At 43.6% G+C, this 24,534-nt stretch overlaps 1 protein-coding gene across 2 annotated transcripts; it reads left to right on the top strand.

Annotated features, from left to right (window-relative positions):
• The first annotated feature begins 3,054 nt into the window (after positions 1 to 3,054).
• On the top strand, positions 3,055 to 24,298 carry LOC137340221 (protein phosphatase 1K, mitochondrial-like). 2 transcript variants are annotated; one of them, XR_010966746.1, is made up of 8 exons: positions 3,055 to 3,162; positions 9,271 to 9,711; positions 9,796 to 9,896; positions 15,358 to 15,523; positions 16,249 to 16,393; positions 16,476 to 16,610; positions 18,569 to 18,761; positions 23,943 to 24,298. XR_010966746.1 is itself a non-coding variant. In XM_068002631.1 (8 exons), exons 2-7 carry the CDS (start codon positions 9,302 to 9,304, stop codon positions 18,698 to 18,700), a joined length of 1,089 nt encoding a protein of 362 aa, XP_067858732.1. In that variant the 5' UTR covers positions 3,055 to 3,162; positions 9,271 to 9,301; the 3' UTR covers positions 18,701 to 18,734; positions 23,943 to 24,298. The 2 variants fall into 2 exon arrangements, 1 of the variants encoding a protein (XP_067858732.1); XM_068002631.1 differs by having other exon boundaries at positions 18,569 to 18,734.
• The last annotated feature ends 236 nt before the right edge of the window (positions 24,299 to 24,534 follow it).

Below are 24,534 nucleotides of genomic sequence, written 5' to 3'. Positions count from 1 at the left end.
AATATTTAATTGGAGCAAATTTCTGCTCATCCAATACTGGATGTCGGACAAGCAGCGTGACAAATCAGAGGCAGTGGAGGGGTCAAGCGAGAGGTGGTGGTGAGGTAGAGCTGGATGTTATCAGCCTACACGTGGAACCCAACGTTGTGTTTTCGGATGATGTCGCCGAAGGGCAGCATGTAGATGAGAAATAGGAGGGGGCTAAGGATAGATTCTTGGGGGACTCCAGAGGTAATGGTGTGGAAGCGGGAAGAGAAGCCATTGCAGGTGATTCTCTGGCTACAACTAGATAGGAATGGAACCAGGCGATGGCAGTCCCACCCAGTTGGACAACAAAGGAGGCGTTGGAGAAGGATGGTGTGATCAACCGTATCAAAGGCTGCAATATCGAGAAGAGTGAGGAGGGATAGTTTACCACAGTCACAGTCACATAGGATGTCATTTGTGACTGATAAGAGCCGTTTCATTTGTGTGGCAGGGCGGAAACCTGATTGGAGCAGTTCAAACATGGAGTTGCAGTAAAGATGGACACGGATTTGGGAGGCAATACATTCAAGGACTTTGGAGAGGAAAGGGAGGTTGGAGACGGGGCATCTAGTTTGCAAGGACAGAGGGGTCAAGGGTGGATTTTCTGTGGAGTGGGGTGATTTGAAGGGGAGGGGGAACAATACCTGAGGAGAGGGGACCATTAACAATATCAGCTAACATGGGGGCCTGGAAGGGAAGTTGGATGGTTAGCAGTTTGATGGGAATAGGGTTGAGAGAGCAGGAAGGAGGTGTGTCTCATGGGCAAGATGAGCTCGGAGAGGGTATGAAGGGAGATGGGAAGCTAGAGAAAGTTGTGAGTTCAGGGCTAGGGCAGGAGGGAACCTTAGGGGAAGTTTGGCTTGGTGGGCTAGGGGAAGACCCATGAAGCGGTCCTTTGAATTGCCCGCCCCCCTCCGCACTAGGTGGTCAAAGATCAGGAGCGTGGGACTGAAGTGGATCCAGAAGTTGACAAACAGAACTTTCAAATAGTGGAAGAAGGGCTGCAACCTTTCACATTGGACAAAACTATGAAAAACGGTCTCCTTCAGGCCACAAAAGTCACCGGTATGTGACTTTATATTATAGTACAAGTCACAATTTGTCTCTAGATTACAGTACTATGGCACTATGTGTAACTAGTAATGGCACCTTGTGTGACTGCTATGGTAGATTACAGCATTAATACCACTGTGTGACAGTAGATTATATTAATGGCATGATGTGTGACTGCAGTTCACAACATCACTGCCAATATTTTTTTGTTGATGAAGGTGGTATGATGCTGTCCCAGCTCTTTTGGTCCCTAGTGAATAAGGCAGCGGCTCTTCATTTTCTGTAGTGACTAGTCAAGGCATCAAAAACTAGAAATCTCACTCTGTAAAATTTTAAAACTGAGCAGAGCAATATGGGAGTCAAACCTGTGGTTACCCCTCAGTATTGTCACTTTATGAAAACAATTACCAACTCTCCAATGTTTCATTCTTCATAAGGTCACCGTTTTATTGTGTTGTAGAACTTTCTCGAACGACTAATAAGAAAGAAAGACTTGCATTTATATAGCAGCTTTCAAGACCTCGGGACGTCCCAAATACAGTCAATGAAGTACTTTTTGAAGTGTAGTCACTGTTCTACATGTAGGTAGCGCAGCAGCCAGTTTGCGCACAACAAGATCCCACAAAATGCAATGAAATAAATGACCAGTTGATCTGTTTTAGGGATGTTGGTTGAGGGATAAATATTGGCCAGGGCACCAGGGAGAAATCCCCTGCTCTGCTTCGAGTAGTATCTATCATGGGATCTTTTAGGTCCACCTTAGCGGGCAGATGGGGCTTTGGTTGAAGTCTCTTCAAAAGAAGGTGCAGCACCTCCTCAATACTGAAGTGCTCAAGTCTCTGGAGTGGGACTCGAACCCACATCCTTCAGACTCAGGCGACAATACTGCCACTGAACCACGGCTAACACCTATAAATACTTTATAATACTCCCCTAGTATATCACATCCAGGGCTCCGGGGCAAATTTAATCCAAATGAGGAGTGGGAGCCGCCACATACTAATCTTTTGAAGTCCTTTACAGGTAAGGGGTGTGGGGTCGCACTGTTACTCACGTCCCTCTGAAACAACAATCTGGAAACACCAGCGGACCCACGGCAGCAAAACGACTCCCCTCAAATAACGGCATTTTTTAAAATGTGGGGGCAGTTGGAGCGATTGAGGGGCTGCGGGCTCGCGAGGCGGATTTAAGGAGTCGCGCGCTACGAGGCTCGCGGACTGGATTTAAGGAGTCGCGCGCTACGAGGCTCGCGGACTGGATTTAAGGAGTCGCGCGCTACGAGGCTCGCGGGGGCGGATTTAGGGACCGTGTGCTGTGTGGCTCGCGGGGCGGATTTAGGGACCGTGTGCTGTGTGGCTCGCGGGGGCGGATTTAGGGACCGTGTGCTGTGTGGCTCGCGGGGGCAGATTTAGGGACCGTGTGCTGTGTGGCTCGCGGGGGCGGATTTAGGGACCGTGTGCTGTGTGGCTCGCGGGGGCAGATTTAGGGACCGTGTGCTGTGTGGCTCGCGGGGCGGATTTAGGGACCGTGTGCTGTGTGGCTCGCGGGGCGGATTTAGGGACCGTGTGCTGTGTGGCTCGCGGGGCGGATTTAGGGACCGTGTGCTGTGTGGCTCGCGGGGCGGATTTAGGGACCGTGTGCTGTGTGGCTCGCGGGGGCGGATTTAGGGACCGTGTGCTGTGTGGCTCGCGGGGGCAGATTTAGGGACCGTGTGCTGTGTGGCTCGCGGGGGCGGATTTAGGGACCGTGTGCTGTGTGGCTCGCGGGGGCAGATTTAGGGACCGTGTGCTGTGTGGCTCGCGGGGCGGATTTAGGGACCGTGTGCTGTGTGGCTCGCGGGGCGGATTTAGGGACCGTGTGCTGTGTGGCTCGCGGGGCGGATTTAGGGACCGTGTGCTGTGTGGCTCGCGGGGGCAGTTACAGCGCCTGAGCACTGTATCGCTCCGCGGCAACAGTTATAAAGGCTGAACGCCGCGGCTCAATTCTTGCCGAGAGCTCGGACAGTAGTTTTTAGTGTGTAGGGAAATGCAAGTAGTAGCGCGGGGAGGAATAAAAACCGCACCAGTACTCAACTCCCTTTGGGTAAGTTTTTCTTTTTGGGAAGGTGTACATTCCGCTCAGAAGATAAAGCGGTTACCCGGAGCAAGTCGTTTAAATTACAAAGCGGTCCCGGTGAACTACGAAGTGGCTGAGTGAGTGGGGCTGGGACGGAGCCGCTGTCCAGCTGTGTTTTGGTCCGTTCTGAGTCCCAGTGATATTCAGTCACTGCGGGCAATGTTTAACGTCAATTACCTGGCTTTATATTTTCTGTAAAGTGTATAGTGCAAATAGAGTTTGTCTCTCTCGATTGGGGTCCTGTTGGCCCTTGTGGGGGAGGGGGGATAATATCCAGGGATTTGGTGTTGGGGTGAGGAGCCAGGCCCGTCGAAAAGGGTAGGGGTGGGGGAGAGGCGGTGTTGGCATGATGGACTATAGATAGGCGTATACTGGGAATGTAATGCAGGCTAATGGTTTAGGCGTACAGGCAGCGGGAAGCTGTCACTACTGGCGGGGTGATTCTGTGATTGCCCCACGTCTGATTCTCCTCCACCCCCCTCAGTAATAATTTACCAAAGCTGCGCGAATTGGGCAAATACTGAATGAGACGTCTAGTCAAAAGTGAGCATGTGTTTTGAAGCAGTTTAATCCCTCTCCGAGTCCTCTTGGTGGTGGAATCTAAACTGTATGTTGTAGAGATTTCTGTATATGGAAACACCGAGAGGAAAGTAGACTTTTGCAGTTTTGTGTGTTTTTGGTCATCAGACCTTGGGAGAATTGTAAAAATTAGTGAGTTTAAAGAACGTGTTGCGGGTATGCACAAATGGGCTGAGATACTTGGCTGATTGTTTGCCAGAATAGATTGTTTGTCTATTTTTATGAATGCGATGGTCTGTTCATCGGCTTGCATAGCTTGACGTTGATGAAAATATCTGGCCCAATAGAGCAAACTGTTTTAACAACACCTAGCTAGCCCGTTCAAAAAATATATTCATTTTAATAAAGCCTCTATGGTATGGGTAGTCTGGAGCACGGTTATGTTTAGCTACTAGTCTAGCTTGTCCATTTTTAGACCACTGCTCAATTACTCGTAGGAAGTCGGTGCTTTTAAATTCCTAATCAGTGATGAAGTCAATAAATTACTTACAAGTTTCAGGGTCTAGGGTGAAATGCCTGCATTTAAGATTGTTTTACATCAGTGACAAAGTATAATGTGTAGAATATGATGACTATAGGGTAAGTGCAAGACTTTTATGCCTATTGCACTTCAAAGTATTGTGTGTGTGTATCTAATTTTCCTGTCAGTGTGTGTCAGGATTAAACTGATCTGTTCACTTTATTTGATTGAATCTGCTTGTAAGGCAGGTGGGTTTGCTACTTCTGAGACCTCCAAGTTGCAGTTCACCACAGCATTAGGTTTCTTGGAACAGCTCAGATTGAGCCTGTGGTCTGATGCTGCCTGATTACTCTTGCAGCTGTCCTAATTGGACCCAGACCCAATGATGCCTGCCAACACAGATATTAGAAGTGCTGAAGAACTTGTATCTGGTGCCAACAACAGCCAAGAATGTGGCTTTTGGCATTGTGGGAGGAAGGGGGCTTGGGACTGCATCTTTAGGTCATATTGTGGTGAAGGGGGAATTTGTTGAAAAGGGGAAAGCTGTATTTAAATTAAAAATGTTCATTATTTTAAATACAGGTTTCCCAGTCAGGACCCCACTCTGGGCTTCCTGCCCTCAAGGCCAGCTTGGGGTCTGGTTGTAAGGGTGAAAGGAATGGGACGGAATCTGTGTGGATCAGAGAGAAAAGGGTTTCTCCAACAGTGACATAATGAAACCTGGATTTAAATTTATTGCTTATCTGTATTTGAAATACAAGTTTCCCCAAGTCACTGAAGAGCTTTTTATTATAGAAATCTGCAGAGCCCTCTGTGCTGAGCACCCATATCTTCCATACCCCACCCCTGAGAAAATCCCCATTATTACACTTCTGCACAGTGACACCCACAAGCCCTTTCCAATACCCTGCAACACTCACCCTAATTCTCCCACCTTCTGCCACTGTCATCTTTGTTGCCACACTACACCCCTCTATCTCTCCACTGCCAAGGTCAGCACTGCCTTCCCAGTGCTGCAACATGGCAAGATTTCTAGCACTGCTCCATATGCAAGCACGCACAGGGGTGATGGGAGAATGGGACTTGATATGAGATAAAGGGGAACCAGTGGATGTAGTATATTTGGATTTTCAAAAGGCATTTTATATGGTGCCACATAAAAGGCTGGGCAAGATGAGGGCTCATGGGGTTGGGGGTAACATATTAGCATGGATAAAGAATTGGTTAATGGACAGAAAACAGAAGGGATAAACGGGTCATTCTCAGGTTGGCTGGCAGTAACTGCCAGGATCAGTGCTTAGGCCTCAGCTATTTGCAATCTATATTAATGACTCCTCATTAATGGAAACCTACTGCCCTCCCTCAGCTGATGAATCAGTCCTCTGCCATGTTGAACACTACTTGGAGGAAACACTGAGGGTAGCAGGGTGGGGGACTTTAATGTCCATCACCAAGAGTGGCTCTAGCACCACTACTGACCGAGCTGGCCGAGTCCTGAAGGACATAGCTGCCAGACTGGGGCTGTGGCAGGTGGTCAGCAAACCAACACGAGGGGAAAAACTTACTTGACCTCGTCCTCACCAATCTACCTGTCGCAAATGAATCTGTCCGTGACATTATTGGTAGGAGTGACCACCGCACAGTCCTCGTGGAGATGAACTCTCGTCTTCGCACTGAGGACACCATCCAACGTGTTGTGGCACTACCACCATGCTAAATGGGATAAACTCAGAACAGATCTAGCAGCTCAAAACTGGGCATCAATGAGGTGCTGTGGGCCATTAGCAGCAGCAGAATTGTATTCCATCACAATCTGTAACCTCATGGCCCGGCATGTTCTTCACTCTACCATTACCAACAAGCCAGGGGATCAACCCTGGCTCAATGAGGAGTGTAGAAGAGCATGCCAGGAGCAGCACCAGGCGTACTGAAAAATGAGGTGCCAACCTGGTGAAGCTATAACTCTGGACTACGTGCACGCTAAACAGCGGAAGCAACATGCTACAGACAGAGCTAAGCGATTCCACAACCAACAGATCAGATCAAAGCTCTGCAGTCCTGCCGCATCCAGTCGTAAATGGTGGTGGACAATTAAACAACTAACGGGAGGAGGAGGCTCTGTAAACATCCACATCCTCAATGATGGCGGAGTCCAGCACGTGAGTGCAAAAGACAAGGCTGAAGCATTTGCAACCATCTTCAGCCAGAAGTGCCGAGTGGATGATCTACCTCTGCTTCCTCCTGATATCCCCACCATCACAGAAGCCAGTCTTCAGCCAATTCGATTCACTCCACGTGATATCAAGAAACGGCTGAGTGCACTGGATACAGTAAAGGCTATGGGCCCCAACAAAATCCCAGCTGTAGTGCTGAAGACTTGTGCTCCAGAACTAGCTGCGCCTCTAGCCAAGCTGTTCCAGTACAGCTACAACACTGGCATCTACCCGACAATGGCGGAAAATTGCCCAGGTATGTCCTGTCCACAAAAAGCAGGACAAATCCAATCCGGCCAATTATCGCCCCATCAGCTTACACTCTATCATCAGCAAAGTGATAGCACTGTCAACGACACCTTCCATCAAGCGGCACTTACTCACAATATCCTGCTCACCAATGCTCAGTTTGGGTTCCGCCAGGACCACTCGGCTCCAGACCTCATTACAGCCTTGGTCCAAACATGGACAAAAGAGCTGAATTCCAGAGGTGAGGTGAGAGTGACTGCCCTTGACATCAAGGCAGCATTTGACCGAGTGTGGCACCAAGGCGCCCTAGTAAAATTGAAGTCAATGGGAATAGGGGAAAACTCTCCGGTGGCTGGAGTCATACCTTGCAGCAGGTACATGGGAACACCACCACCTTCTCCAGGGCAATTAGGGATGGGCAATAAATGCTGGCCTAGCCAGCGATGCCCACATCCCATGAACTAATTTTTTTTTAAAAAGTCCCCCACCCAGAGTACATTCTGTGCCCTTGCTACCCTCAGTGCTTCTTCCAAGTGGTGCTCAACATGGAGGAGGACTGATTGATCAGCTGAGGGAGGACAGTAGGTAGTAATCAGGAGGTTTCCTTGCCCATGTTTGACCTGATGCCGTGAGATTTCATGGGGTCCAGAGTCAATGTTGAGGACTCCCAGGGCCACTCCCTCCTGACTGTATATCACTGTGCTGCTGTTGGGACAGGACATGCCCAGGGATGGTGGTAGAGTCTGGGATGTTGGCTGAAAGGTATGATTGAGTGTGGCTATGTCAGGTTGTTGCTTGACTGGTCTGTGGGACAGCTCTTCCAATTTTGGCACAACTCCCCAGATGTTAGTGAGAAGGACTTTGCAGGGTCGACTGGGCTTGGTTTGCCTTTGTCGTGTCCGGTGCTTGGTGGTCCGTCCAGTTTTATTCTTATGACTTTTTTAGTGGGATTGTACAACTAAGTGGCTTGCTAGGCCATTTCAGAGGGCAATTAAGAATCAACCACATTGGACCAAAGACAATGGTTTCGGTCTTCCCAATGTTTAGTTGGGGGAAATTTTTGCTCTGACAGGCAATGTGACAAATGAGAGACAGTGGAGGGGTCGAAGGAGATGATTGTGAAACAGCTGGGTGTTGTCAGCGTACATGTGGAATCTGACATTGTGTTTTCAGATGATGTCGCTGAGAGGCAACATGTAGATGAGAAATAGGAGGGGGCCAAGGAAAGATCCTTAGGGGACTCCAGAGGTAACTGTATGGGAGCGGGAAGAGAAGCCATTGTAGGTGATTCTCTGGCTATGACTGGATAGATAAGAATGGAACCAGGCAAGTGCAGTCCCACCCAGCTGGATGATGGAGAGGTGTTGGAGGAGGCTGGTGTGGTCAACTGTGCCAAAGGCTGCAGACAGATCAAGAAGGATGAGTAGGGATAGCTTATCACAGTCAGTCGCATAGGCTGTCATTTGTGACTTTGATAAGGGCTGTTTCAGTACTGTGGCAGGGGTGGAACTCTGATTGGAAGGATTCAAACATGGAGTTGCTGGAAAGATGGGCACGGATTTGGGAGGCGGTAACACGTTCATGGACTTTGGAGAGGAAAGGGAGGTTGGAGATTGGGCCGTACTTTGCAAGGACAAAGGGGTCAAGGTTGGCGTTTTGAGTGGTGCATTGATGGCAGATTTGAAGGGGGTGGGATAGCATTTCACTGAAACAGTGACCAAAAAAAACAAAGATGAAAAGGTACAGGTTACAATTGCAAAGGTAGAAAGCCCAGGATAACCATCTAGAGCACAGGACACAGGCAAAATGATGGTCCCAGGTTTCTGAAGTGCAGATGAGCCTCTGAAAGAAAACTTTAACAGATGTTCCAAAGCACAAAATGCAACTTTAGGTAAGTATTAGTTTTTTAAATTTGCTATTTAGACCTTTGTTTCTGTACTTGTACACTTCAGTTATTGAGAATGTGGTCTAAAGGGTTTTCAAAATGTGTGATTTAATTGGTTTTTCTTTTGTGATGCTTGCTGTTTCCTGACTGATCATTTTTGATAGTTGTTGTACCCACTTGCTGATTGGAATGTTTGGGTCTTGATCAGTTGTGATTTGTTGATCTGGCTCAGATATCCTATTTGTGAATCAGGTGCAAGTGTGACATATGTTGCACATTGAGTGTGATCTGAGGTATGACTGATACGAGTGTGTACATCTTAAACATAAGCCACCAGTATCTGTCTGATACAGATTTAGATGAAATAGTTGGTTATTTGGAGGATTGAATTCTAAATTTCATACATTAGAAGCCTACAATTTATCCTTAAACTACACAATGCTGCTGATGTACAATAATTACTCTGTTCTAAAATATATGTGCACCATAAGACTTTTTTTAGATTGATGTGCTCATAATGGCAATCTAGTCACTTATTTGAATCCTAATTGTTGGACATATAAACCAAGATTGTGATTTTTTTTTTAGTAACCAGCACTAAGCCAATAATGTAACTGCATTCACTTTACAGTTCAGACTTTGACAATCTAAGCAATGTAAAGGAATAACATTTTACTTTGTTTCTCTAGGTTTCTGTGAAGATTTCTGTAATTGTTCTTTATGGCTGCGCTTGCAATCTCTCTTTGCCAACGTGGTGGGGTTGTGGCTAATAAAACAGTGAAGTTCTCATGTCTCCAGAAGCAGCCCCATCTCTTTTATTCCTTCTCTACTATGAGCACTAAAATGAACTGGGCAGCTGTTGAAAGAAGTACGCAGTTGCCAACTTGGGATAGCTTTGGCATTTGGTTAGATGACCCGGTTGTTCTGCCACCTCGAATAGTGGATCTTCAGTGTAAAGAGAAGATTGCCAATATTGGCTGTACAAGCCAGATTGGAAAAAGAAAGGAGAATGAAGATCGTTTCAGTATAGCTGAACTTTCTGATGGGTTGTTCTGCTTTTCTGTCTTTGATGGGCATGGAGGGACTGATGCTGCTGAGTTTTGTTCTAGATACATTGGACACTATATTCAGTAAGTGTGTGACTATATTTCCTAACAATACTTGAATTTTAAACCAACTTGAGTGCAACTGGTAAAATGCATCTTTATTTTTAGGCGAAACCTACAAATAGGAGCAGATTTGGAAAATGTCTTGTTGAAATCTTTTCTGCAAATAGATAGTGACTTCATGCAAAATGTTTATGGATTGGGGGAAGGTGAGTTTAAAATGTACTAGTATTTTTATTTTTCCTGTTACTAAAACCTGGAGTATGGCTAATGCAATGACTGACTTATAGTTTGTGTGTATATTTAGAATGATAAATTTTTAACTTACCCTCACTTGTTTGCTTCTGTGGATTTCCAAAGCACCTTTTAAAATGAAAATTAAAAACTTGATGCAATGTATTGGCACTCCAGTTTGTGAGCCTCTGAGTAGTCTTCTCTCCTTTTCCTCTCCCAAGTCTGAGTTCCTGATCTCTGCATTGGAGAGGTACCAAGCAGAGAACTGGGGTCTCCCTGAAAAGAAAGCTCCCATGGGCTGCTCTGGTATTCCTTGTTCTACTACCCCTCTTCTGTAATTGGTATACACTTCCTTCCCCTAACTTGTGAAAGAAAGCTGCAAAAGGAAAGCAAAATTTGCTTGTTTGTTATACATCAGCAAATGCAGATACTTACTCACTGTACAGTGTGCCTATATCCAGATAGAAACCTCACCACTATGGACCCTTGATGCTGTTTAGTGCTTCAGTGATCCTTCACCTGAAGCAAAAGAAGCATTTGATATAATTGTCATTAATTCAACCATGAGTCTTAATGGGGGGAAATTTAACACTTTTTTTCTCCCTCCTTTCTTCCTCCTTCTCTTTCACCCCACAACACCCACCACCAAGTGGAAACAGCAGAGGCAGTTAAAATGGAACAGGAGACTTAGCTGCTGACCTTACGGTTCTATATGAACAAATATAAACTATGTCCCACCTCATTGAATCATAGCTGCTAACTAAACTATGCACTTTGCATGCTGTTGATGACTAGCTCTAAGGCGAAAACCGAGTACAGGGACTAGTGCCACTTTGAATCCTCACCATCTTCCTTTGTTCTATGTGAAGATACAAGGAGAATTACTGAGCAGTGTTGCAACAAGTGAGTTGTAAGTTGGACAAGTAATTCTGGACATGGTGCTTGTTGGTGAAATAAAGATGGTCTGCTGCCAGTGATCATACATTTGAAGTGGAGGAAATTATGAAATCTAGGCACTAGGCAGTGTAGTGATATTTGGAGACATGGACAGTTATCACTAGTCTCTCTGACCTAACCGTTTATTCAAATAGTTAAAAAGATTTGAATCAGAAATTTATCACCTTTTTTACACAGGAATAAAAACAAGATGTTGGAATTACGCACAACTGTCAGCATTTGAAAAGGGATCAGCAGGTTAATGTTTTGGGCATAGACCCTTTCAGAACGGGAAGATAAGTAAGCATTTAATAGGACAGAACAAAACCAAAGGAGTGGAAAGAGCAGGTAAGCGTCTAGTCAGGAATACTGACTCCTGCCTGTTAGGTCAAATGACCAGCAAACTGGTTCTTTTTTAAAAGCTATTTGTGAATTGGAATGGGTTTGGTCCATAGGAATTTTATACAATGCAAGTAAGTCAGAAGAGATGGGATCTTGTTAGAGTGGATGGGAAAGCATTGGATCCATTAGAATTCCATACAGTAGAAGTGACTGGGAAGTAGTTTGGCTCATTGGATTCTGTATATAATGGGAGTGAATTAGAAGGCATTGGGGGTAATTTTGACTATGCAACAGTGTAAAATGGGTGTTAGCAAATCGGCAGCCCGTTTTGCATCTCTACAATTGACTTCAATGGAAATAAAAATCGGAAGAGATTTTGGCAAATGGGCTGTCTGCTTTGCATCCCAAAATATCCAATTGCCTTTCCTCCTCCCAGGTGATGATGGATTTGTTGCGCATCCACAGAACCTGCTGCTTTAGCAACTTCAGACAATGGGGGCATTGGCTACAGTTTGACAATATTCAGACGAGGGCTGTAGAATGCCAGGGAGAAAGGCGAGATGCCGTTTCTGAAGCTTGTATGTAGGAGATCTGATGGGATGAGGGAGATAAAGTGGGAAGTTGCAGGGAGGTCAGGTGCATACTTGTTTAGTTCTCAGTTTTCACTTGCCACCATGTTGGAGGGTTTTTGTCTTCCCTTGCCTTTCACCATCTTTTATTTTCATGTGTTCTGTTTAATGCCTTTCATTGCTTCACTCAGATCTTTATGTATCTGGGTTTCCATCCCAGGGTTTTAAAGGAAGTAGATGAGCAGATTGCAGATGCCCTAACTATAATCTTTCAAAGTTCTCTAGATTCAGTCCCTCTGGATTTGAAAATTGCACATGTCACCCTGCTTTTTAAGAAAGGAGAGGGAAACCAGGGAGCCGCACATCTGTTGTGGGGAAAATGCTGGAGTCTATAATTAAGGATAGGGTGACTGAACACCTTGAATTTTCAGTTAATCAGAGAGCCAGCATGGAATTGTGAAAGGTAGGTAGTGCCTGACAAACCTGATTGAATTTTTTGAAGTGACTAAAGTAGTGGACAGGGAAATGTCAATGGATGTTATTTATATGGACTTCCAGAAGGTATTTGATAAGGTCCCACATAAGAGAATGTTAACTAAGATAGAAGCCCATGGAATTGAGGGAAAGTACGGACTTGGTTAGGAAGTTGGCTGAGCGAAAGGCGACAGAGAGTTGGGATAATGGGTAGGTACTCACATTGGCAGGATGTGACTAGTGCAGTCCTGCAGGGATCTGTCTTGGGGCCTCAATTATTCACAATATTTACTAACTACTTAAATGAAGGCATAGAAAGTCTCATATCTAAGTTTGCCAATGACACAAAGATTGGTGGCATTGTAAGCAGTGTAGATGAAAACATAAAATTACAAAGCAATATTGATAGATATGGTGAATGGGCAAAACTGTGGCAAATGGAATTCAATGTAGACAAATGTGAGGTCATCCACTTTGGACCAAAAATGGATAGAACAGGGTACTTTCTAAATGGTAAAAAGTTTAAAAACAGTGGATGCGCAAAGGGACTTAGGGGTTCAGGTACATAGATCATTGAAGTGTCATGAACAGGAAAATAATCAATAAGGCTAATGGAATGCTGGCCTTTACATCTAGAGGACTAGAATACGAGGGGGCAGAAGTTATGCTGCAGCTATACAAAACCCTGGTTAGACCGCACCTGGAGTACTGTGAGCAGTTCTGGACACCGCACCTTCGGAAGGACATATTGGCCTTGGAGGGAGTGCAGTGTAGGTTTACTAGAATGATACCCGGACTTCAAGGGTTAAATTACGAGGAGAGATTACACAAATTGGGGTTGTTCTCTAGAGTTTCGAAAGTTAAGGGGTGATCTGATCGAAGCTTATAAGATATTAAGGGGAACAGATAGGGTGGATAGAGAGAAACTATTTCTGCTGGTTGGATTTTAGGAGTAGGGGGCACAGTCTAAAAATTAGAGCCAGACCTTTCAGGAGCAAGATTAGAAAACATTTCTACACAAAGGGTTGTAGAAGTTTGGAACTCTCTTCCACAAACAGCAATTGATACTAGCTCAATTGTTAAATTTAAATTGAGTTTTTTGGCAACCAAAGGTATTAAGGGATATGGGCCAAAGGCAGGTATATGGAGTTAGATCACAGATCAGCCGTGATCTGATCAAATGGCGGAGCAGGCACAAGGGGCTGAATGGCCTACTCCTGTTCCTATGTATCATAAACCAGTTTTCAGAAAAATTGCTTGATGCCCATTTAACCCATTAAAAGTCATCTGATAGATGTCAGTATTCCTGACTCTTGCCTCCAACCTATTTTTTTGTTTTTTTTTAAAAAGGAGCCACCTTAATGTCCAGTTTTGACAGAGCCTAAACTGAAAAAGTGACTTTCGTTGATGGGCCTACAATGCATTTGCAGTTTTGTGCTGCTGGTACTTGCAGTGACCACTATAGGAAAAAATTCATAGAATCATAGGTTACAGCACGGAATGAGGCCATTCAGCCCATCGAGTCCACACTGGCTCTATGCAAGAGCAATCCAGCTGGTCTCACTCCCCTGCCCTATCCCCATAACCCTGCAAATTTTTTCATTTCCAGTAATCCAGTTCCCTCTTGAAGGCCATGATTGAATCTGCCTCCACCACCCACTCAGGCAGTATATTCCAGATCCTAACCACTCATTGTTTATATATTTTTTTAAAGTTTTTCCTCATGTCACTTTTTTTGGTTCTTTTGCCAATTCAATACTAGAACCCTGTCACAAGGTCAAATTCATTGGCTGGGACAGTGTTTCTCTAATGTAATTAGCTCAATTCTGTCTCCTTGAATGCAAGCAGTTGTAATACCTGGCAAATGCCCTTCTGTAACTAATTTTGTCCTCAATCTGTTATAAAATTTGTAAAAACTGTTTAGTTAAGGATTGCTATCTGTTTAACTATGCAGATAGATTACTTGGTCTAATTTGTAATGTGCCAACAATAAAATTATTCATAACCACTTTCCAAAGAAATAACTGATCTGTAATATATGCAGCATGAAACAGAGGCTCATGAATGGTTTGTTATGATTTTGTTGCAGGTTTTTAAATGAGCTGTGCCTGGCTTCCTTTTTGGTTTGTTACTACTTTTATATTTTAACCTAGGTGAAGGAGTCCAGCTGTTCCTTGTCTGGGCTACTGAAGACTGCGAATGTTTATAAACATTACCATGTAAACTCTTCGTGAGTTTATTCTTCTTTCTATGTTGAGCACTTGTGTTTAGATTGTCTTGTATTTCTACAAATGGGGACAATTACATTTTAGTAAATTATTTCAAAACTATTACTATTAGCTTAAACATACACACTAATGAGATCCACTGTACAAGAATATGGGTGGGTAATGACATTAACAAAGTTTTGTTTGAGGCAGTTAGCTTTCAACAGTGGGGAATTGCCATGAAAATGATCACTGCAACTGGATTGATTATAAATAAACTCATAGTAACATCAGCTGGGCTGTGGTTGTGGAAGATAAATTTTGATAAAGAACTGCTCTGTATGGACAGTGAAACTAAGTGCACATGGACACTCTTGCAAATGTACATTTACATAAATCAAAACTTGCTCTATAGACATCGTGGTTTTGCAATTTGGGCACCTTTTTTTCTTGTGCCTTCTAATGGCTGTAGTAGAGCATTAAATGTGGCATGACCCTAATGCTGATTAATTATTCAATGTGACTATTGAGCTTGCTGTAATATAGTTTCTTGTGGGGTATAAGGGAGCCCTCTGCATTAGATATTTTTACAGAAGAGTTTTGCACCAACTTATTTTTACAAAAGTAATAAAGAAAAGTTTCTGTTCTCAATTTAAGCTAAGTAGTGGTACGTGTGGAAATAATTAGCCTAAAAAGCTATATGGAAATATTTAATTCTGTTACTACTACAATCATAGTTCTTGACTTAAGGCTTTAATTTGTATTATGTGCTCTTCTAAATCCATTCTAAGTCTATTCTCTTGTGATAGGAGTGATGCAAGGCATTTTTAATTAGGTTGTTTAACATTGTTGGACAATTAGTAAACTAGCTTACAAGTTTTGTTCATATCCTTTTTTAACCCTCCCAGGTGCACTGCTAACATCAGGAACAACAGCAACTGTGGCTTTGTTGAGGAATGAAATTCAGCTTACAGTTGCGAGTGTTGGAGATAGTCCAGCTATTCTTTGTCGTGAAGGAAAAGCTGAACAATTAACTGAAGATCACACCCCAAGAAGGAAAGATGAAAAGAAAAGGTGATTACACCCTGAGATCAAGCCTCACTTGAGTGGCCCACCATCGAAAGGACATTAATGCAATAGTCACCAGGTTGATCCCAGGGATGGGAAACTATAGTTGAAAGACTTGATACTAGGTCTATTTCTACTGGAGCAGAGAAGGCTAAGGAGATTTAATAAAGGTTTTTTGAATTATGAAGTGTTTTGATATAGTAAATTGGAAAAGACTGTCCTAGTTGGGAGTCAGTGATGAGGTCAATTTAAAATAATCACTGAGTATGGAGAGGTTAGGAGAAATTTCTTTATGCAGTGTTGGAGCATGTAACAACATGGTCCACAGGGAGTGGTTGAAGTAGAGACCATTGTATCTTTTAAGGGAAAATTGAATACACATTTGAAGCAGGAGGTACAGGACTAGGGAGAAAGCAAAGCAGGGGCTAATTTTGGATTGCTGTAGCAAAGAGCTGGCACAGACACACTGGGATAAATGGCCACCTGTTGTAAACTTCTGCTGTTCTAAATTGGGTAGTAGATGTACAAATGTCATTTGCAGGCTGTCAGAGTGGAAGAAATGAATGAATGATAAGACCACTTGAAGTCAGTGTGTATGTATAAATATTGTCTAGCTTTCACAAAGTTGCTGTTGAATAGTAAAGATTACATAAATATAGATTTGAGATAATTTGGTTGGAAATTGTATAATTTGAATTTTTACGATTGATGCTTTTTTTAAATATATAAAGGATTAAGCAGTGTGGCGGTTTCATAGATTGGAATAGTGCCGGAGACCCATATGTGAACGGTCGACTGGCCATGACCCGTAGCATTGGGGATGTGGATCTCAAGCCTTTTGGGGTAACTGCTCAACCAGAAGTTAACACAGTGGAGGTAAAATGAGTTTTATTTGTGGTCTCTTGCATATTTCCTATCAATCATTGCGTCTTAACTATAGTGTTCTTATCTTTACTAGTTGCAGCATACGAAAGACTGTTTCCTGATCCTGACTACTGATGGAGTTAGTGGGATTATGGAGGCACAAGAAGTGTGTGATATTGTGAAAAAATGCCAAGATCCATCAGAAGCTGCTGCTGTTGTAAATGAGCAGGCAAGAAAATATATCTAATTAAAAAAATCTTAATTCTGCATGCACTTCCTGTTGTACAGTCAACTTTTTAACATTATAAATTCCACTGCCCATATTTATAATGGAATTTGCCTTTGTAAACTTGTCACAATTGTAATGGGAACCAGTTTCTGAGCTTTTTGTTAGTGTGGATGTCATTGGTTTTGAAATGATATTTGCTCTCTGGTTACTGTTTTCAAAGTTGAAATTTAGCATTTTTTGGCTCAGATTTTATGAATATTTAATCCCCCTTTAGTTATTAAAATTATAATTACCTATTCTAACTGCAGTCTAGCACCCCTGAAGGCATTGAGCTGCTCCCACATCTGTCGGCTGCAGTTGCATTCTCAGCCACTTGCTCCCCAATCAGCCACAAGACAGTTCCCTGCCCCAACAAATGTCCCAGTGTGCTATTCTCCCTACTGGTGTGTGCACCCATGCTTCTGACTTCTGACTGGCAGCTTCCTTTCTCCCCCCATCCATGGCCTTTGGAGTCTTTGCTACTCCAGTCCAGTGATCACCCGGTTTGTGGTTTGCTCTGCCACCACAAATGTTCTCCATACCTCTCCTTCTGGCCAGGGTAACTTCTAAACCCCACAGGTCCATTTTAATAGTAATGGCCGAAGTGACAATCACTGCTAATTGATGGAGTTCAAATACTTTGGAGATCAATACAGCCCCATGGGAAGTTAATGCTTTTTTAAAATTGTATCTTCCCCCTCCCCTTGGTAGGGGCTGGTAAAAGAAATGCATGATAGTATTCAGAGGCTAATCAAACTCTTTCCTTTTCCCTCCCTCACTATCCACTCCTGCAAATTACACTTAGTCTTGACTCCCCACGTGCAAATGTGACTTGAATGTGTGTCTATATATAAAATAGAATATCTATAATGTATTAAAAAATCATGCATCTGTGTACACTTCCTGCCAACTTTTTCCATTATAAATTTCTATGTTCACATTTGTAATGGAAACTGCTTATGTAAACTTGTAATTCCTTAGATAATGAAGCAGGCCATGCCAACATGCAGCCAAACCTGGATAACATCCAGGCTTGGGCTGATAAGTGTCAAGTGACATTTGCACCATGTAAGTGTAGGCAATGACCATCTCTGAGAGCATAACTACCTCCCTTGACATTCAGTGGCATTGCTATTGCTGAGTTCCCAACCATCAACATCCTGTGGGTCACTATTAACCAGAAACTAAACTGGACCAGCCACATAAATGCTGTGGCTACAAGAGCAGGTCAGAGGCTGGGTATTCAGAGGGAAGTGGGACAACTCCTGACTCCCCAAAGCCGCTGAACCACCTACAAGGCACAAGTCAGGAGTGTGATGGAATACTCTCCACTTGCCTTGATGGGTGCAGGTCCAACAACATCACAAGAAGCACAAGTGTCCAGAACAAAGCAGTCTGCTTGATTGGCATCCCATCCAATGGCTTAAACATCCACTCGTTCCACCATTGGCATACAGTGGCTGCAGTGTGTACTATCCACAGGATGCACTGCAGCAATGCACTAAGGTTTCTTCGGCTGTGCCTCCCAAATCTGCAATCTCCACCACCTAGAAGGACGAGAGCAGCAAGTAAATGGGAACACCACCTCCAAGTTCCCCTCCCAAGTCACACACCATCCTGACTTGGACATATATCGCTTTTCCTTCGTCATCGTCACTGGGTTGACCTAACAGCATTGTGGGATCACCTTCACCACGTGGACTGCAGTCGATCAAAAGGTGGCCCACCACACCTTGGTCACTTAGGGATGTGCAATAAATGCTGGCCTTGCCAGTGATGCCCACATCCTGTGGATTAATAAAATAAAATTAAACCCTCCCACTGTACACTTGGGCTAGTAGCCTGCCATTAAAATGACTATTAATACTCTTCTGTCCACTTTAGTAGACTATTCACATTTTTTTAAATGTAACTTTCAGGCATTGCAGTATGGAACAGAAGATAATGTAACCACCGTGATTGTGCCATTTGGTGCATGGGGAAAATACAAAAATTCACTCGCTCATACAAGTTTTGGAAGAATGATGGTGGCAAGCTGCAGATGGAGCTGAGTGCTGCACTGATGTTGGAAAACACCATCGTCTAGTCAGTGGATCTATTTTTGTAAACTGTGTAATTATTTACAACTGTTGTGGTTTTAGATTTTAAGCCTGGCACTGCTACCTGATGGACTACATCTTATGTAATTAGAATTTCAGGTAATGTAGTATTGTGTTCCTATATCTGGCCTGCATGTCACTGGTAAATGTTGGTGGTATTAATGTTCAGCATCAGTTATCTCTATACAGAGCATCAGATCAAGTTGTAGAGATATTGGAATACAATGTTACAAAATCACTCTGGGAAATATAAACTCTGATGTTTATCCTTTTACTTAACTGGCGAGCATTGCCTTTACCATTAAATGGATGTGGAGCTTTGGTTCCAAGTTAACTTTGGTAGTGAGATAATGTAAATGTACATATTGAACTTTGTTTACAGAAAGTTAATGTTGGGATTTCATAACACCAACTTTAATACCCTCCATTGATATTAAATACTTGACAGTAAAGCTGTTTGTTTCTGTCCAAGTGTAGGTAATGTATTTCTGTATTCATTTATGTTCCTTGTAATGCAGTAGCTCCTCAGGGATGGAGTGAATGAGAAATTATTATTTAAACATAGTGGGTAATTTTCCTGAGGAAATTCACCCCAATGTCTAGCTGAGGATACTGGCAAGAACAATTGTACACTTGGGCTAGTAGCCTGCCATTAAAATGACTATTAATACTCTTCTGTCCACTTTAGTAGACTATTCACATTTTTTTAAATGTAACTTTCAGGCATTGCAGTATGGAACAGAAGATAATGTAACCACCGTGATTGTGCCATTTGGTCCAATTGTCGTGGATAGCACGTTTAGCGAGTTGGTCACACCGCAGGTAAAGGGTATACAGGCAGGAAGTGAATGGGTGACCACCAGGAAGAGTAAGAGATGCAGGCAGGTAGTGCAGGGGTCCCCTGTGGCCATCCCCCTCTCAAACAGATATGCCACTTTGGATGCTGTTGGGGGGGATGACTTATCAGGGGAAGGCAGCAGCAGCCAACTTCCTGGCACCACGGGTAGCTCTGCTGCACAGGCTGGGAGGAAAAAGAGTGGCAGAGCTATAGTGATAGGGGACTCAATTGTAAGGGGAATAGACAGGCGTTTCTGTGGCCGCAACCGAGACTCCAGGATGGTGTGTTGCCTCCCTGGTGCAAGGATCAAGGATGTCTCGGAGCGGCTACAGAACATTTTGGAGGGGGAGGGCGAACAGCCAGCTGTCGTGGTGCACATAGGCACCAACGATATAGGTAAAAAAGGGGATGAGGTCCTAAAAGCAGAATATAGGGAGTTAGGAGGTAAATTAAAAAATAGGACCTCAAAGGTAGTAATCTCAGGATTGCTGCCAGTGCCACGTGCTAGTCAGAGTAGAAATAGGAGGATATTTCAAATGAATACGTGGCTAGAGGAATGGTGCAAGGGGGAGGGATTCAAATTCCTGGGACACTGGAAACGGTTCTGGGGGAGGTGGGACCAGTACAAACCGGACGGTCTGCACCTGGGCAGGGCCGGGACCGCTGTCCTAGGAGGAGTGTTTGCTAGTGCTGTTGGGGAGGGTTTAAACTAAAGTGGCAGGGGGTTGGGAACCTGAGCAGGGAGAGAGAGGAAAGCGTAACAGGAAGGGACAGAAGGTATGGAGTAATAGGTAAAGTGTTAAAAAAGGAAAAAGCAGGAACTAAGCGTCACAAAACAGATTTGAAAGTTCTTTATCTGAATGCACGTAGCATTCGTAATAAAATGGACGAGTTAACGGCACAAATAACTACGTATGGGTATGATCTTGTGGCCATTACAGAAACATGGCTGCAGGGTGACAACGACTGGGAATTAAATATGCCAGGGTATTTAACAATCAGGAAGGACAGGCAGGAAGGAAGGGGAGGTGGGGTGGCTATGTTAATAAAGGAAGGAATCACTGTAATACAGAGAAATGATATTGGGACAAAGCATCAAGATAATGAAACAGTTTGGGTGGAGATAAGGAATAATAAGGGAAAAAAAACATTAGTGGGCGTAGTATATAGGCCTCCTAATAGTTGCAACTCTGCTGGAAGAAGTATTAATCAGGAGATAGTCGGGGCATGTAATAAGGGAACAGCCATAATTATGGGGGATTTTAATTATCATATTAACTGGACAAATCAAATTGGGCAGAGCAGCCTTGAGGACGAGTTCATTGAGTGCATCAGGGATGGATTTCTTGAGCAGTATGTAACTGATCCTACAAGGGGGCAGGCAACCTTGGACCTGGTCCTGTGTAATGAGTCAGGATTAATTAATAATGTCCTAGTTAAGGATCCCCTTGGAACGAGCGACCACAACATGGTTGAATTCCATATCCAATTAGAGGGTGAGAAGGTTGATTCTCAAACAAGCGTACTGAGCTTGAATAAAGGAGACTATGATGGTATGAGAGCGGAATTGATTAAAGTGGACTGGGAAAATAGATTAAAGGGTAAGACGGTACATGAGCAGTGGTGTTCATTTAGGGAGTTATTTTACAACTTTCAAAATAAATATATTCCACTGAGGAAAAAAGGGTGTAAAAGAAATGACAGCCACCCGTGGCTAAGTAAAGAAATCAAGGATAGTATCCGACTAAAAACAAGGACATATAAGGTAGCCAAACTTAGTGGGAGGATAGAAGATTGGGAATTCTTCAAAAGACAGCAAAAAGTAACTAAAGGATTGATTAAGAAAGGGAAGTTAGATTATGAAAAGAAATTAGCAAAAAATATAAAAACAGATAGCAAGAGTTTCTATAGTTATATAAAAAGAAAAAGGGTGGCTAAGGCAAACATAGGTCCCTTAGAGGATGAGACCGGGAAATTAATGGTGGGAAACATGGAGATGGCAAAAATGCTGAACAAATATTTTGTTTCAGTCTTTACAGTAGAGGACACTAAGAATATCCCAACACTGGACAAACAGGGGACTCTCGGGGGGGAGGAGCTAAATACGATTAAAATCACTCAGGAGATGGTACTCAGTAAAATAATGGGACTCAAGGCGGATAAATCCCCTGGACCTGATGGCTTCCATCCTAGGGTCTTGAGGGAAGTGGCAGTAGGGATTGTGGATGCTTTGGTGATAGTTTTCCAAAATTCCCTGGACTCAGGAGAGGTCCCGGCAGATTGGAAAACTGCTAATGTAACACCGTTATTTAAAAAGGGTAGTAGGCAGAAGGCTGGAAATTATAGGCCAGTTAGCTTAACATCTGTGGTGGGTAAAATTTTGGAGTCTATTATTAAGGAGACAGTAACGGAACATTTAGATAAGCATAATTTAATAGGACAAAGTCAGCATGGCTTCATGAAGGGGAAGTCATGTCTGACAAATTTGCTTGAGTTCTTCGAGGATATAACGTATAGGGTGGATAAAGGGGAACCAGTGGACGTAGTGTATTTAGACTTCCAGAAGGCATTCGACAAGGTGCCACATGAAAGATTATTACTTAAGATAAAAAATCACGGGATTGGGGGTAATATTCTGGCATGGGTGGAGGATTGGTTATCAAACAGGAAGCAGAGAGTTGGGATAAATGGTTCATTTTCGGACTGGCAACCAGTAACCAGTGGTGTTCCACAGGGGTCGGTGCTGGGTCCCCAACTCTTTACAATCTATATTAACGATTTGGAGGAGGGGACCGAGTGCAACATATCAAAATTTGCAGATGATACAAAGATGGGAGGGAAAGTAGAGAGTGAGGAGGACATAAAAAACCTGCAAGGGGATATAGACAGGCTGGGTGAGTGGGCGGAGATTTGGCAGATGCAATATAATATTGGAAAATGTGAGGTTATGCACTTTGGCAGGAAAAATCAGAGAGCAAGTTATTTTCTTAATGGCGAGAGACTGGAAAGTACTGCAGTACAAAGGGATCTGGGGGTCCTAGTGCAAGAAAATCAAAAAGTTGGTATGCAGGTGCAGCAGGTGATCAAGAAAGCCAACGGAATGTTGGCTTTTATTGCTAGGGGGATAGAATATAAAAACAGGGAGGTATTGCTGCAGTTATATAAGGTATTGGTGAGACCGCACCTGGAATACTGCATACAGTTTTGGTCTCCATACTTAAGAAAAGACATACTTGCTCTCGAGGCAGTACAAAGAAGGTTCACTCGGTTAATCCCGGGGATGAGGGGGCGCACATATGAGGAGAGGTTGAGTAGATTGGGACTCTACTCATTGGAGTTCAGAAGAATGAGAGGCGATCTTATTGAAACATATAAGATTGTGAGGGGTCTTGATCGGGTGGATGCAGTAAGGATGTTCCCAAAGATGGGTGAAACTAGAACTAGGGGGCATAATCTTAGAATAAGGGGCTGCTCTTTCAAAACTGAGATGAGGAGAAACTTCTTCACTCAGAGGGTGGTAGGTCTGTGGAATATGCTGCCCCAGGAAGCTGTGGAAGCTACATCATTAGATAAATTTAAAACAGAAATAGACAGTTTCCTCGAAGTAAAGGGAATTAGGGGTTATGGGGAGCGGGCAGGAAATTGGACATGAAGCTGAGTTCGGATCGGTCAATGCCCTGTGGGTGGCGGAGAGGGCCCAGGGGCTATGTGGCCGGGTCCTGCTCCGACTTCTTGTGTTCTTTAGATTTGTGGTTGGGATCAGATCAGCCATGATCTTATTAAATGGCGGAGCAGGCTCGAGGGGCCGATTGGCCTACTCCTGCTCCAATTTCTTATGTTCTTATGTTCTTATGTTTATTCCATTGCCTTTACCACCTAATTTTGGTATCAACAACTTTCATTTAAATAGCACCTTTTTTAATGTAGTAAAACATCCCAAGGTGCTTCACAGGCATGATTATCAAACAAAATTTGACACCATGCCACAGCAGGGGATATTAGTCAGGTGACCAAAAGCTTGGTCAAGGAGGTAGATTTTAAGGTGTGCAGAGAGAGGTAGAGGGGTTTAGGGATGGAATGCCAGAGTTTAGGGCCTAGGCAACTTGGCCATTTTACATTAGGTTTCAAGGCATTGGTGTAAACAAGAAGCAGTAGTGTTCCTAGCAATAATTCCTAAGGTACCCTGACAATAGATGGTTTCTATTCTTCAGTCAACTTCTTCTCTACCTAGTTTAGGAGCATTATGGTATGGGGCTTAATATCATTCACTTGAGACCTTGCTCCCTCAGCAGTCAAGGCAGCTGATTAGCCAGGATTCATGTTGAATGCTGTTAATTGAGTTTTATTCCTGTACAGATGATCAACTTTACATCTCATCAATCATATGAACTGCAGCAACTCACCATGGCAGCACGTCCCAAACCCACAACCTCCACCACCTAGAAGGATAACAGTAGCAGGTGCATGTGAACAACCTGTACTCGAGTTCTCCTCCAACGCACGCACATCCTGATTTGGACATATATCGCTGCTCTTTCATTGAGGGTGGGTCAAAATCCTGCAAGTCCCTACGTAACAGCATTGTGGGAGTACCTTTGCCACATGGACTGCAGCGGTTCAAGAAGATGGCCCATGGCCCACGACCCCCCTCAAGGGCAACAACTATCTGTAGTGCTTATGTGAAGTTGTTTTAATAAATGCATTTTATTTTAGGGAGGCTACTCATTTGAATTATACAGCTCTTGTGAATGGAATAAAGATTCAACTATTTCATATGCAGTATTCTATTATAGGATGTATACAGTTCACATGTTGTGGTGCTCTTTTCCCAGAATAGTACAAGGCCTTTTTTAAAAAAAAAATCTCAGGCTGTAGCCATCACTCACATAAGGCTAGCATTTATTGCCCATTTCTAGTTGCCCTGGGAAAGTAGTGGTTAGCTGCCTTG

The sequence above is a fragment of the Heptranchias perlo genome, chromosome 21, assembly GCF_035084215.1.
Source record: "Heptranchias perlo isolate sHepPer1 chromosome 21, sHepPer1.hap1, whole genome shotgun sequence".
Classification (NCBI taxonomy): domain Eukaryota; kingdom Metazoa; phylum Chordata; class Chondrichthyes; order Hexanchiformes; family Hexanchidae; genus Heptranchias; species Heptranchias perlo.
Note: the sequence above shows the minus strand (reverse complement) of the source record. Positions and strands in the feature narration are given on the sequence as shown.